Below are 13,151 nucleotides of genomic sequence, written 5' to 3' on the forward strand. Positions count from 1 at the left end.
ACAGACAAATGATTTTAACACACTTCACAAAAAAAGATACACACGTGACAAATCGGCACATGAAAAGATACTCAATATCACTGATCTTCAGGAAGATGCAAATTAAAAATACAATAACGTACCACCACACTCCTATTAGAATAGCTAAAATTAAAGAGACTGCCCATACCAGTGTTAACAAGAATGTGGATGAACTGAACTGGCATACTCGCTAGTGAGAATGCAAAATGGTACAACCACCCTGGAAAAGTCTGATATTATAGTTTCCTTAAAAAGTTAACATACACCACTCCAAGAGTAATAAGATGAAGAAAAGCATTAGTCCATACATACAAACTTGTATGTTAATGTTCATATAATTTTTTTATAATAGTGAAAAACTGAATGCAACACAAATGGTGAATGTATCAACAAACTGGTATATCCATGGAATGAAATATTACTCAGCAACGAAAAGGAATGAACTACTGACGCATGTAACATGGATTGATCTCAAAATATTTATGTAGAACCAAAGAAGCCAGACCAAAAAAGTATATGCTGTATGATTTCCTAGATATATGAAACTAGATATCAAATGCAAACTATGATTTCCTGGATATGAAAATCTAGAAAATGCAAACTACAGTAACAGAAAGCAAATCAGTTGCATGGGATGGAGAGAGGAAGAAATTACCAAAGGGGCATGATGACATTTTTGGAGATAATGAATATACTTATTATCAGAGGTGATTTTATGATGTATACATATGTCAAAACTTACCAAATTGTACATTTTAAATATGTGCAGTTAACTTTATAACTCAATAAAGCTGTTTAAATGTTTTTTTTTGAAACACCTGATTATATCATGAAATGTAGAAACAGAGTACTAATTAGCAAGCTCATTAGGATATGGTCCTTCCAATAATACCAGCAACATCAGTAATGCTTCATATACAGTTTTCTAACTTTAATAATATATTCACAAGCCTTGACAGTATGTAAAAATGTTCAGAAACATAAATAGTGATGTTAGAGGCTCAGTTAATATTGTGACATCTTTTCTGAACATGCAGAGTCTTACTGAATGTTACTCAGGTTTATGCTTCAAAATGAAACTACACACAGTACCAATCAATGAGTATATCTGCTAATACCATACTTCTAAGACAGTAGGGTCTTAACATGCAGGAATTCAACAGTGATATGGTAGGTCATAGTAACTGGTAAGTCTTAAAGGATTTTTCTGTAGGAGATAGGTACAGAAGACTAATATGCTTTTTTTCCATTCTACTTTTCTCATGTTTTTAAAGTACAACATAACCTCTACTTATCGAGAACTAAACAAAGACCTCTATAAGCTGGCTAAACCTATTCACTGCATTTACAACACCAAACTGCACAATAACCTTCACATGCTATCCAATGGTATTTCTCACCTTTCCTCCTGTGTTACACTGTTCTTTTGGCAATAATGCCTTCCTTTCTCTCCTTCATCTAATTAATGACCACACATTCTTTAAGGCAGTTTCTCAAAGGTGGTGTCTGAAGAAAAACCAGAATCAACTGAAGTGCTCTCCCTCTCTCTCTCTAGCATACACACATGCACACATGTGCAAAGGGCACAAGGGGACTTCTGGGGGGTGGGTAGGGGTTAATGGACAATAAATGCTGTTGAATCAACGTCCAGTGACAGCTAAAAAAGATAGATGCGACAACTTTGCTTTTTGTGCTACAGAATACGCTATGACCTATAGAAGAAACCTGAATCTTTGTCATGCCTATTAAGAAATAATTAATTTGTGCTCTATATCTTATTTTAAGAAGCCTAGCCTGTGTGAATGCATTTTTGAAGCGCAACTTAGAAATGCGATCAAAATCGCTTGAGCCCGGGAGGCTGAGGCTGCAGTACACTGTGATGGTGTCACTGCACTCCAGCCTGGGTGACAGAGCAAGACCCTGTCTCGAAAAAATAAATAAATAAATAAATAATATTTAAAAAAAAGGAAATAAATATGATAAAAAATTATTGTTAATGGAATTTATCTGAATGAGCAAGTTTCAGTCAACTGTAAAAAACAAACAAACAAAAAAATCCCTACATATGTGGAATGTTACATTCCCCAATGACCACAGCTATTTAAATAAGATATACTAGATATTTTAAATTTTCTAAGTAAATGGTTTAGGCTATTTATGAGTTTTTACTTAACAGGCTAGACACTTGCAAACCATCTCGCTAATATTACCTCTTTTAATCTCAATAACCCTGTAAGGAAGGTAGTGTTGTCCCCATTTAATAGATGACAGAACTGAAGTTGAGAGAGTAAGCAACTTGCCCAAAGCTATAGAGAACCTTCAATTTGACTCAAATAATTGTGCTTTTGTCCATTCTAGATTTATTGCTCAAGACTGTATTTTTAAACAGGATCATAAGCTTATTCATTCATAAGCTAGGCATTTTCTTTCTTTTTTTGTTTGAAAGAGATGGGGTGCCACTCTGTCACCCAGGCTACAGTGCAGTAGTGGCATGATCATAGCTCACTGCAGCCATGAACTCCTGGGCTCCAGCAATCCTTCCACCTCAGCCTCCCAAGTAGCTGGGATTACAGGCACAAGCCACCATGCCTGGCAAGCTATGCATTTTCTAAATAGTCACTTCAGCATTCTGAACCCAGCATAGGCAAATTGGAAGTTCAAACTCAATGGATGATATATCAGCCCTTAATAAATCCCATTTCTGTTTTATACATAAGAACATGCTCATAAAGATTAAAGATACATTGCATTTTCCTCTCAAAGTTCACATGGACTTTTCTGCTAACTAGAGGATAATTTACCTTTTTGCCTTTCAAGAGCCACTGCACTGGGTTACAAACTTAGAAGAAGTATAAGTTTTAAATGTTGTTTTCTGACTCTCTACAACCTATACAGTTTGAACTCTGCAAAAGGAAATTCAATGAAATTCATGACTGTAAATAACCCAAAACCTGGTAAAATATTTACGGACTGGACCTGGAGTCAGACAGATTTCAATTCTGATGATACATCTGCCACTAAGTAGCTGAAAAGGTCTGGTGGGCAGCTAACATTGGAGTGATTAGCAAAAAATCAGGAGTCGTATTTATTACATTTACATCATAGATTTCCCAGATCTGTCTTTTAATGTGCTTAAGTTACAAACAAAACCCATATCTGAAAAGCTGTGTGTGAACTGTGCGGAAGTGCTTACTTGTTTGTATTATCGGCAGGCAACAGGGCACCCAGGAATATCCCCCTCACCTCACCTCATCCTGGGGCAACATAGGTATCTTCCTGGAACCTAAGAGCTAGAATTTCTGTTTCCCACAGAAGCAGCACAGTAAATGGTGGCTAGAGTTAGGACCTGTCATAGTAAAGGTGAAACAGGCATCTGCAGGCTGATCGTGGAGCTCTCACAGGAAAATACCCGAGTTCCAAAAAGCCAGCATACACGCAGCTCTGTAAGACAATCCACTTCGGCCTTGGACGAGAACACAAGCTGAACCCCAAATCCAAAGTTATTTCTGGTGTGAAGAGACAAATACTATCCTAGTGAGTAGAGCTGAGAATTTCTAAAGTGGCAGCCTCTCCTTCCAACCATACCTATGGCGAGTTTTCAGTTCATGTTTGTCTTTTTTGATCCAAGTCCATGGCTCTGTAAGTGCAACAGTAAGCAATAAAAAGCAGCATTTTGATATGATCCCCATAAAGCCCAACATATCACATCCAAAACACCACTTTCTGTCCTGCGGGCCATTCTTCATCTCCACGTGGCACACCACCCACCACACCCACTTTTATCTACCACACACACTTTTATCTGCCCAGCCTGTTTCTCAGCTATTTCTCAAGGCTTCTGCACACAAACAAGCTCTCTTGCATCTGAGCCACTAGGCTTCTGACCTGTCTTCAGACTTCTATTCAGAATGTGTACCAGTGAGTTCCTACTATGTGCAAAGATTAGTGCTAACCTGTTCTTTTTCACAAGGCTCACCTCATCAAATAAATAAATCTGAGACTGTGGTCTTCAAACTCTTCAACTGTGAACCATTGTAAGAAATAATTTACATGCAATCCAATGCACAAGCCTACCTTCACACACCCCCTCAAAAGATAACTCAGAAGTTCTACGTAATATTCTTACTATGGTATGATAGATTAATATTCTTCACCCTGTCCCATTTAATATTTTAAAAAGTCCTGTTGGCAAAGAGGTATTAGCACTCCAGTGTTCATCGAAGTTATTCACCATTGCCAAGATGTAGAGACAACTAAATGTTCAATGACAGAAGAATGAAGAAAATGTGGTACATACAAGCAAGGGAATATTATTCAGCCTAAAAAAAAAAAAAAAAAAAAAAATCCTGCAGTATGGGACAATTTAGATGAACCTTGAGGACATTATGTTAAGTGAAATACATCAGTCACAGAAGGACAAATACTGCTTGATTCTACTTATATGAAGTACTAAAAGAGTCAAACTCACAAAGCAGAATTGTTCCCAGGAACTGGGTGGCGGGGAAAATTGAGGAACTGCTAATCTGTGAGCATGGTTTCAATTATGCAAGATAAACTAGTTCTAGAGATCTGTACAACACTGTCCCTGTAGTTAACAATACTATATTTGTGCACTTAAAAATCTGTTAAAGAGGTAGATCTTGTGTTAAGTGTCTTGCCACACACACACACACACACACACACACAAAGTCCTGGTTGGAATCTTCTAAATGTATGTCAACCCACTACTGAATCATGACCTGCAGTCTGAAAAATAATGCTCTATCTTACAAAAGGGTGATTAGATTACGTTGACATGATGATGATGCTAGAGGAATGGTTAGAGGCATCAGCAAATATTTAGGCATGATGAGACCCTCCCAACCTCAACCCGCAAAAAAAAAAAAGTCACACCTTCTCTTTGCCCATAAGAGATGTAGAGAGGTGGCCAGGCACAGTGGCTCATGCCTGTAATCCCAGCACTTTGGGAGGCCAAGGCAGGTGGATCACCTGAGGCCAGGAGTTCAAGACCAGCCTGGCCAACATGGTGAAACCCCAATTCTACTAAAAATACAAAAATACAAAAATTAGCTGGGCGTGGTGTTGGGTGCCTGTAATCCCAGCTACTCAGGAGACTGAGGCAAGAGAATCACTTGAACCCTGGGAGGCGGACGTTGCAGTGAGCCAGATCACTACGGCCTGAGTGACAAGGGCAAGACTCCATCTCAAAAAAAAAGAAAAAAAGAAATGTAGAGAGGTACCACAATGGAGAATTAGTATCTGCATCCCAGATCAAGGGTAGGAGGGAGAACTAGCTGGGGGGAGACCAAGGTTTCACCTAAGTGTCATTGCAGGAGGGAAAGTAGGGTGGGGATTCTTTTTAATCACCTGGGCTATCTTCACAATCTTAATTCTTTCCTTTGTGTCAGGCAACTATCAACACTTCAGGGCAGGAATGTTATTCTTCTCAAAAATTCTATACTCCATCCAGAGATATAACTGAAGCAAATTTAAAATAATAAAAAATGAGCAGCGGGTTGTGTTTTTCATCTAAGATGACTTTCCTACCTCAGTTTCTGTTTACTCACCACTCCAAAAGACATTAATATGTTAGTGGGTTGGGGGGGAACAAAGGCAGATGTGGAAAACAAAATAGTCTAGAGAAATAGAAAGGATAGATCATAAAACAGTAAAATGCTGGTAAAAGCAGCATTTCAAATGAGGTTTAAAAAAATCAATTTATAACTTTGTATTTATAACAGAGTATTTGGAAGAAGAAATGTGAAGGCATAGTCTCAATAGTCACTAAAGAAAGTTTTCGGTGAACATCATTTACACATGTTAAGGTAAGGGCAGTGTTATCAAATCTTTTTTGGGGCTGGGGGGCTAAGGTCTCACTGTCACCCAGGCTAGAGTGCAGTTGAACAAGCACGGCTCACTGCAGCCTCAAACTCCCTGGCTTAAGCGATCCTTCCATCTCAGCCTCCCGAGTAGTTGGGACCACAGGCACACGCCACTAATTTTTAAATTTTTTGTAGAGATGGGGTCTCGCTACATTGCCCAGGTTGGCCTTGAACTCCTGGGCTCAAGCAATCCTCCTGCCTGGGCCTTCCAAAGTGTTGGGATTACAGGCCACCCCGCCCAGCCATTATTAGAGTCTTAACACAATATCAAAGTCTAATTCTCCACAGATCTGCTCAGTATAATTTCTTCAAGAAGTGTTATGACCTGGCTGAAATGCTGCGTCCAATTTTCTCTTCTTTATAGATGCATAATACAAGTTTGCATTATTGCCACTCTTTTCCAAGCCCCTTGATCTTTCGGAGTGGGAAGGAGGTAAACCTATTGCAAAGCTCTCCATGAAAGCCTGTTAAAAGTAGAGACATGTACTTCAAGACTCTACTCTTCAGCTCTTCTCACTTCAACTTACCTAACAACTACAAAAGTCACTTAAAATAGGTAGTTCTAAATGCTCTTCCTGCCAACAGGAGAGGCCCTTTTTAAAAGGGTAAGATTAAGGATTCCTGGAGGGTCTTGCAGGAATACACCAAATGGGACGAAGATGGATTAGGGGTGGTGGGGGGTGGGGTGTTGTCTCCGGAATGAGTTGCTGAGCTCCAACTGTGCTGCAAATTTCCTGTTGATGTACTTCTACCTGGGACAATGACTACCAAAGACATGAACTGCCTGTCTTTGTAGAGAGACCTAGTTAAATGTCAAAAGAAGCACAGGGCACACTGGCTCACGCCTGTAATCCCAGCACTTTGGGAGGCCGAGGCAGGTGGATTACCTGAGGTCAGGAGCTTGAGACCGCCCTGACCAACATGGTGAAACCCTATCTCTACTAAAAATACACAAATTAGCTGGGCCCGGTGGCAGGCACCTGTAATCCCAGCTACTCAGGAGGCTGAGGCAGGAGAAATGCTTGAACCCGGGAGGCACTGGTTGCAGTGAGCCGAGATCGCGCCATTGCGCTCCAGCCTGGGCACAGAGCAAGATTCCGTCTCAAAAAAAAAAAAAAAAAAAAAAAAAAAAAAAAAAGGAGTAGCACAAAAAAATGTCAAACTTTGAACTGCTCTAGAATGACTAGTTACCATACAGTGGAAACTTTAAATGGTAATTCACTCATTCATGCCACAAGGACCTGATGCCAGGCACAAGGCTGGGACCTAGGAAAACACAGGTGAACAAACATTATGTCCCTGCCCTATTTCGTCTTACATTTTCCTGTGACACACAATACAAAAATGAATATACAAAATGGCAGATGCTGTAAAGAAATTATGAACTTTACAGTAAAACTGAAGAATCATCACCAAAACACATGCTGTGCTTTTTCTGTTCAAAGAAGTGACAAACCACTTTTTGTAGAAATGTGAATTACTAGTCATCATACTTTCCTAATTTAAAACAGCACAATTTCTTCAGCTGTAGGAGGCAGAATTATCTCCCAATCTTAGAAATAAAAAAAAAAAAAAAAAAAACTAACTTTTTGAAAGGAGATATTCTGCACTGGTGTAACAGCACCTCAGCACTTAGGCCAAGAGTGGTAACAACACTGGCCAAAAGATAAACAGTTTACACAGGTGGCAAGCCAGCTAAGGCAAAAACTAAAAACAAGAAAAAAGAGATGGACTTCTCAAGAAGTCATTTAATGTGTACTGCATACACACGTAATTTTCAAAAACAGAAAGGGAAGGCACAAAACGTTTTGGCAGATGACACTAAACCAACAGTTTTAACATTGCTGCATTCCAGATCATTCCAATAAACAATGGTTCAACATACTGAGAATCTAGAGACATTTCATCTCTACACAGAACACTGGTTTGTGAAGTTTGGATGCTGGACCTAGGCCATGGAAAGACACAAGCAAATCCTAATGCTGAAACTCTAAATGCTTTCCCACTTAGAACTAAACAGGAAAGGGAAGTTTCCTCCCCCATGTAGGAAACTGAGCCGTAATTTACTGGTTTCAATTTATAGCTATCAAGTGTGTGTGTTGGAGGGGAGGGGAGATGAGAAGTTGGAGAGGTTTAAGAAAAAGACACCTGCATGAGGTTGAGCAGAAGTGGACATCCTGAAGACCTGATTTCTAAAAGCAGCAGGCCTGCTAGGAAAACTTAGTCTCTTTCATACTGACCGCAAAAGCGAATTTTGAGCCTCTAAGGTGGATCGTGGTAGTCGCCTGTCTGCAGAAACACTAGGTTGAAGACTCGCAGCACCTAGTGTCACTTTTTCATGCTCACGCCCTCCCAGCGCCCAATCCGTGTTTATGGAATGAAGGGGAAAACCCAAAAGAATGAATGAACGAGAAAGGAGTCTAGTCAGGAGGATGGCCCTGGACGCCGAATAGGCGAAGGCAGGGACGATGCTCCCGGGGCCGGGAGGCGCTCGAGGACCCCCGGGCACAGTGGAGAACGCGGACCGCGATAGGGCCGGGGGCGTAGGGCCAGACAAAGGCAGCGCGGGCGGCCAGACAGGGGTGCCGGGCAAGGGCGGGGGCCGCGGGCGCTCACCTCATCGCCCCACTTGAGAACGTCCTTGTGCCGGTCCTTGACGGCGTGGTAGATGTGCAGGAACTGGAGGATCCCGTGCCGCCGCACGTGGTCGGCATGGCGCTTGGTTTCCTCCCAGCTCAGCGGCGAGCCCTGGGACAGCAGCCCCATGGCCGCCCCCTTCTCCTCCTCCTCGGGGCTGACGGCGGCCGCCCGCTCCCGGCGCGAGACGGACACTCAGCCGCCCGCAGAAGGCAGCTGCCGCTCCACCCCGCGGGGGCGCCCTCGGGCCGCAGTCGGCGGAGGGAGGGTCCCGTCCGCTCCGGCTCCCCGGCGGCGGCCCCTGGCGCCCAGGTGACAGACCCTGGGTCCGACGCACCGCGCGGATGCGAAGGCAGAAGACCGAGGGCAGGCGGGACCGCTCTCGGCCCGGCGGCCTCGCCCTGGCCGGCTCCCCGCTGCTCCTTCTCCCGCTCCGAAGCGGCGGCGTCTGCGGACCCCACGGCCGCGCTGCCGCGGCTGCTCCCGCTTCTCTTTGCCGGTCTGGTGCACTGGCTTCTTCCTACTTGTGACCAAAACCTGCGCCGCCGCCGAGCATGCCCAGTCTTTGCGTCCGCTTGCTCGCCGCTCCTGGGCGCGATCCGTCGCTCCGGGTTTTATAGACTACGGGCGAAGGCGGGGACAGGAGGAGGTGCAGCGGCGGAGGCGTGGCCGGGGGGAGCCCGGTGGGAACTGCGGAGACTGAGGAGGGGTGTGCAAGGGTGGTTGGGGCGGAGTCGAGGGAAGCAGCTCGCGGGAAGGGGGCCTGCGGTCTGCCTCGCTTTAAGCAAACGCGACATGTCAAAATTCATTTTTTTTTCCTAATCAAAAGAGACAAACTTGGGGTTGGGGAAGAAAGTTGATTGTTTGAATCAATGACTAACTCACCATATTATTTTTTAGTTGGTCAGGGCCTCACACTTAAATCAGTGAGAGCGGCAGAATGTGTTGAGAAAAGTATTAACATGGTAGTGAAGTGAAACAGTTCAACTCTAGGCTCCATCACTTACTGACTGTGAGACTTGGGACAAGTTCTTCCCATAGCTGCATACAATTATATTAATTCTATCTTTTATAGATGTCGTAATTATGTGCATAGTGTGCATGTGTATAGTGTTGATGGCCAATAAATTGACCCGGTTATTAAGAGGAATCAATTTGTCAACATTTGTAAATCATCATTATTCCCTACTCTCTTGATTAACTGGTGACATATGTTCTCTGGATGACACAGACACCATTTATTGCAAAAAGTCTCGAGATAGACCATATGAGGAACCATCTCCAAAAGTTTACCATCTAAACCTAAAATTCATCCCTTAAGTGATCAAAATGACGTTCATGTGAGCCTACAGTGGGGATGAAGATAGTGGGAACACCTAGAGTTGGCCTTATCTTGGAGGGAAAGGAGAGGAAGGAGGTACCATGCCCCCAAATAATTGTTTAATAAATATGTGTTGACAGAGCAATGACCTGTCAGGGGAAAAGTGCAAGCAACTAGATCATACATGTACCTACTCAGAAAGTGTGTGTTTATCATACCATCTTCCCTCGCACTACAGAGTTAACATTTAGTAAGCACTTATTAATTGCTGAATGAGTGAGTACATGATAGCCAGATTCTCTTCTCCCACAGCCTTCATATTGGTTGTGCTCCTCACAGGACTTGGGGACATGAATATCCAAGGTCTGGCTGGGATTTCCACAATGGGGTGTGTGTGTGTGTGTGTGTGTGTGTGTGTGTGTGGTAGGGATGTTTGAAGCTCAGGAGATGTTTCCATCCTCCTCACACAGCTGGGATAGAAATCAAACCACATTCTAATTTTTCCACAGCCTTTCCTCTAGGGCAGAGATGACTTATGCCTTTTGTACCTTTAATTCTAGAAAAGTGCTTGGTATAGAGTGTGTGCTTAATAAATGTTAGCTTCTCCGTGAAAAGCAGGTAGTGGGAGAGGGGGAGAAACAGTGTTTCACATGTAGGTAAGACATCCAAGGATCACTGGGTTATTCTCACCATCTCACCTCACATTTTCATAGACCTGCATTGTTCAACATGACAGGCATCAGCCACATTGGCCGATGCATATTTGAAATGTGGCTAACATGACCGAGAAACCAAATTTTCATTTTAATTTAATCAATTTAAATGTAAATTTAAAAACTGATACACCATTCAGTTACTGGAAAGCTTTTAAGTAAATCTGGAACAAGTTGGAAATGTGAATCCACTTTTTGACTGTAAATTTTATGAAATGTAATTACAGATCAAGTATTTCCAATGAAAACTTAGTGGCCCAGATGTGCTGTGAGTGTAAGTCACACACCAGATTCTAAGACTTAGTGGAATAAAAAGTTGTAAATAGCTCATGAAAAATTGTATATTGATTACATAGTGATATAGTATTTCAGAAATTTTGAGTTAAATATGATGTAGTACGTTATTTAAATTAATTCACCACCCCCAGTCCCACTTTTATTTTTAGTTTTAAAGGAGGCTACTGAAAAATTTAAGATTACATATGTGGCTCTCATTCCACTTTATTCAAACAGTACTGATGTAGACCTTGATTTACTCTTCGCAAAGCACACTTTTCCCATACACCTGCTGCACACCATACACTTTTCCCATGCACCCGTTAGGAATCATGGACCTGGGCGGTTCAATAACAGACTAAATTCTAGTCCAGCCAAAGCCCTACGCGACACTGAACCTAGTGAGAGTTTAACACTGTAATTGGAGTTATTCTGTCCTAGATCCCGGCTGACACTCACATAAGGGACCTCCCTCACCCTATCCCCCGCATTCTGAACCAGCTCTCCCAGCGGAGGTCCCAGGGCTTTGGATAATCCCAAAAAGGGCGCAGGCACTGTTGCACCACAAGGCACTATGCCCAATTTAAACTTTGATCTCTCAGTGCCTTCAGCCGTTTCTGTTACAAAGAAAAAACAAAAACCCCATCACGGATCAACTGAAGTCATATTTAACAAGAGTCACTCCCCTCTGACAATGCTTTGCCTGCATAGCTCCACTACTGCTCGATTTCATTCTGTAGACTGCACCCAGGGCTAGGTTTCGACATCTGGAAGTGAGTTTTCAGCAGACAGCTCCATCAGGGCTGTAACAATAGCTGAAGGGAAAGAAGGAGCTCATATCTTGCAGTATCAGCTCTTCCCTATACCATGACCAAAGACCAATTCCCGGTAGTGTCTTCTGCGGAAAAACGCGAGACCCGCTCGCCAGGAACCCATCACTGCCCAGCGGCGCCCTGGTTCGGCAACCTAGCCTCGCCGCTCCGCGGACCAACACAGGCCCCGCCCCCAGAGCCGCCCGAAAAACCTGGACGGTGGAGATCCGCATCGGGGGATGCTGTGCGGTCTTGAGGCCAAGCTGAGCATGCTCGGAGAGCCGGCCTGTCGCGGGAGGAAGCGGTGTGGGCCGCAGGCGGTGCACGCCGCGCCGTTGTTGTGATACAGCCCCCGCCACGTGACTGCGCGGGCCCGCCTCCCCCGCGCGCGGCACCGCCTCTCCGTGACTCAGCATTCTGTGCGGGCTCCGAGCCGGAGGTCAATCCGGGGGAGGCTTCTCAGGGCAGAGTCTCAGTCCATCACTCCTGACCTCTGGGCTGCTGCTGCTGCTGGTATTGCAGCAGTCATTTCAGACACGATGGGTTTCGGGCTTCTAAGGACCAAAAAATACATCACTTTCCCTGTGGTCACGCCATTCCCAGTTTCCCCTGAGTCAGCGACTTCGCGAGATCAAATAAAGAAAACAGAGAGAGTGCCTAGGGGACTCTGAGGAAGGCACTTCTAGGTCATCTGCCCCTGCATTTACCGCTCTCTTTGGCTTGAGTATCCTTTCACCTTGGTGGTCTGTTGCGTGGGTACCAGTATATTGCACTCTATGCCAGGTACTTTGAGCTGGTATCCGTAAAACAGTACTAATTTTTGCCACATTTTATAAGTGAGGCAACTGAGATCCACTAATACTAAGTAACAGGTAGTGGCTAAGTCGGGATTTGAACTCCAGTGATACTTCAAAGCTGTCTACTACACCACTCAGCCTGGGTGAAGCTGGTGGCTGCCTTCAGTGTGATTCTTCCTGGGACTTGATGCCAACCTTCATTACATCCTTTCTTCTCCCTTGACACACCCTTTCCCCAAAACCCGCGGATCTGCCTCTGAAGTCCTTAAGATTTTTGTCTGTTAAATTTCTTAATTGGTAGAAACAAATGGTTATTTCCTAACTTCAGTGTACATGTTAAAGAACAAAAGATATAGAAGGAATTTTCTCCCTACATTTGAATTATACTTGAAATTTGGCTTGATCTTATTCAAGAAGATCCCTGGGGGCTTTATGATGGAAGAGCAGTAACCAAAAGGCTGGGGCTTTGGCCCCAACTCAGAGGGCTACCTGCTGGGTCAATCTAAGCAAAGTTGTGATAATCGTTGGAGAGTCCTTTCCTCTCATCTGTTCAAATGCGAGTCTGGAGGAGATAAAGTTTCCCTTCCAGCCTAAACATTCTCTGATGTCATTACTAAAATTAGTTGAAAGGGTTCAAATCTTTTTGTATTGTGCAGTTTTTGTAATACATGCTGCTGATGTGTGCTATTGTC

General features: G+C 43.5%; 1 protein-coding gene across 1 annotated transcript in view; it reads right to left on the reverse strand.

The window, feature by feature from the left end:
- GCLC (glutamate-cysteine ligase catalytic subunit) overlaps nt 1-9,130 on the reverse strand; it is a 47,739-nt gene extending 38,609 nt beyond the window's left edge. The window contains exon 1 of the mRNA XM_050789260.1: nt 8,520-9,130. Within this exon, the coding sequence (XP_050645217.1) occupies nt 8,520-8,669 (150 nt within the window). The 5' untranslated portion in view covers nt 8,670-9,130. The remainder of the gene's footprint in view (nt 1-8,519) is intronic.
- Nucleotides 9,131-13,151: the final 4,021 nt, after the last annotated feature.

Source organism: Macaca thibetana, chromosome 4, assembly GCF_024542745.1.
Source record: "Macaca thibetana thibetana isolate TM-01 chromosome 4, ASM2454274v1, whole genome shotgun sequence".
Taxonomy (NCBI): Eukaryota; Metazoa; Chordata; class Mammalia; order Primates; family Cercopithecidae; genus Macaca; species Macaca thibetana.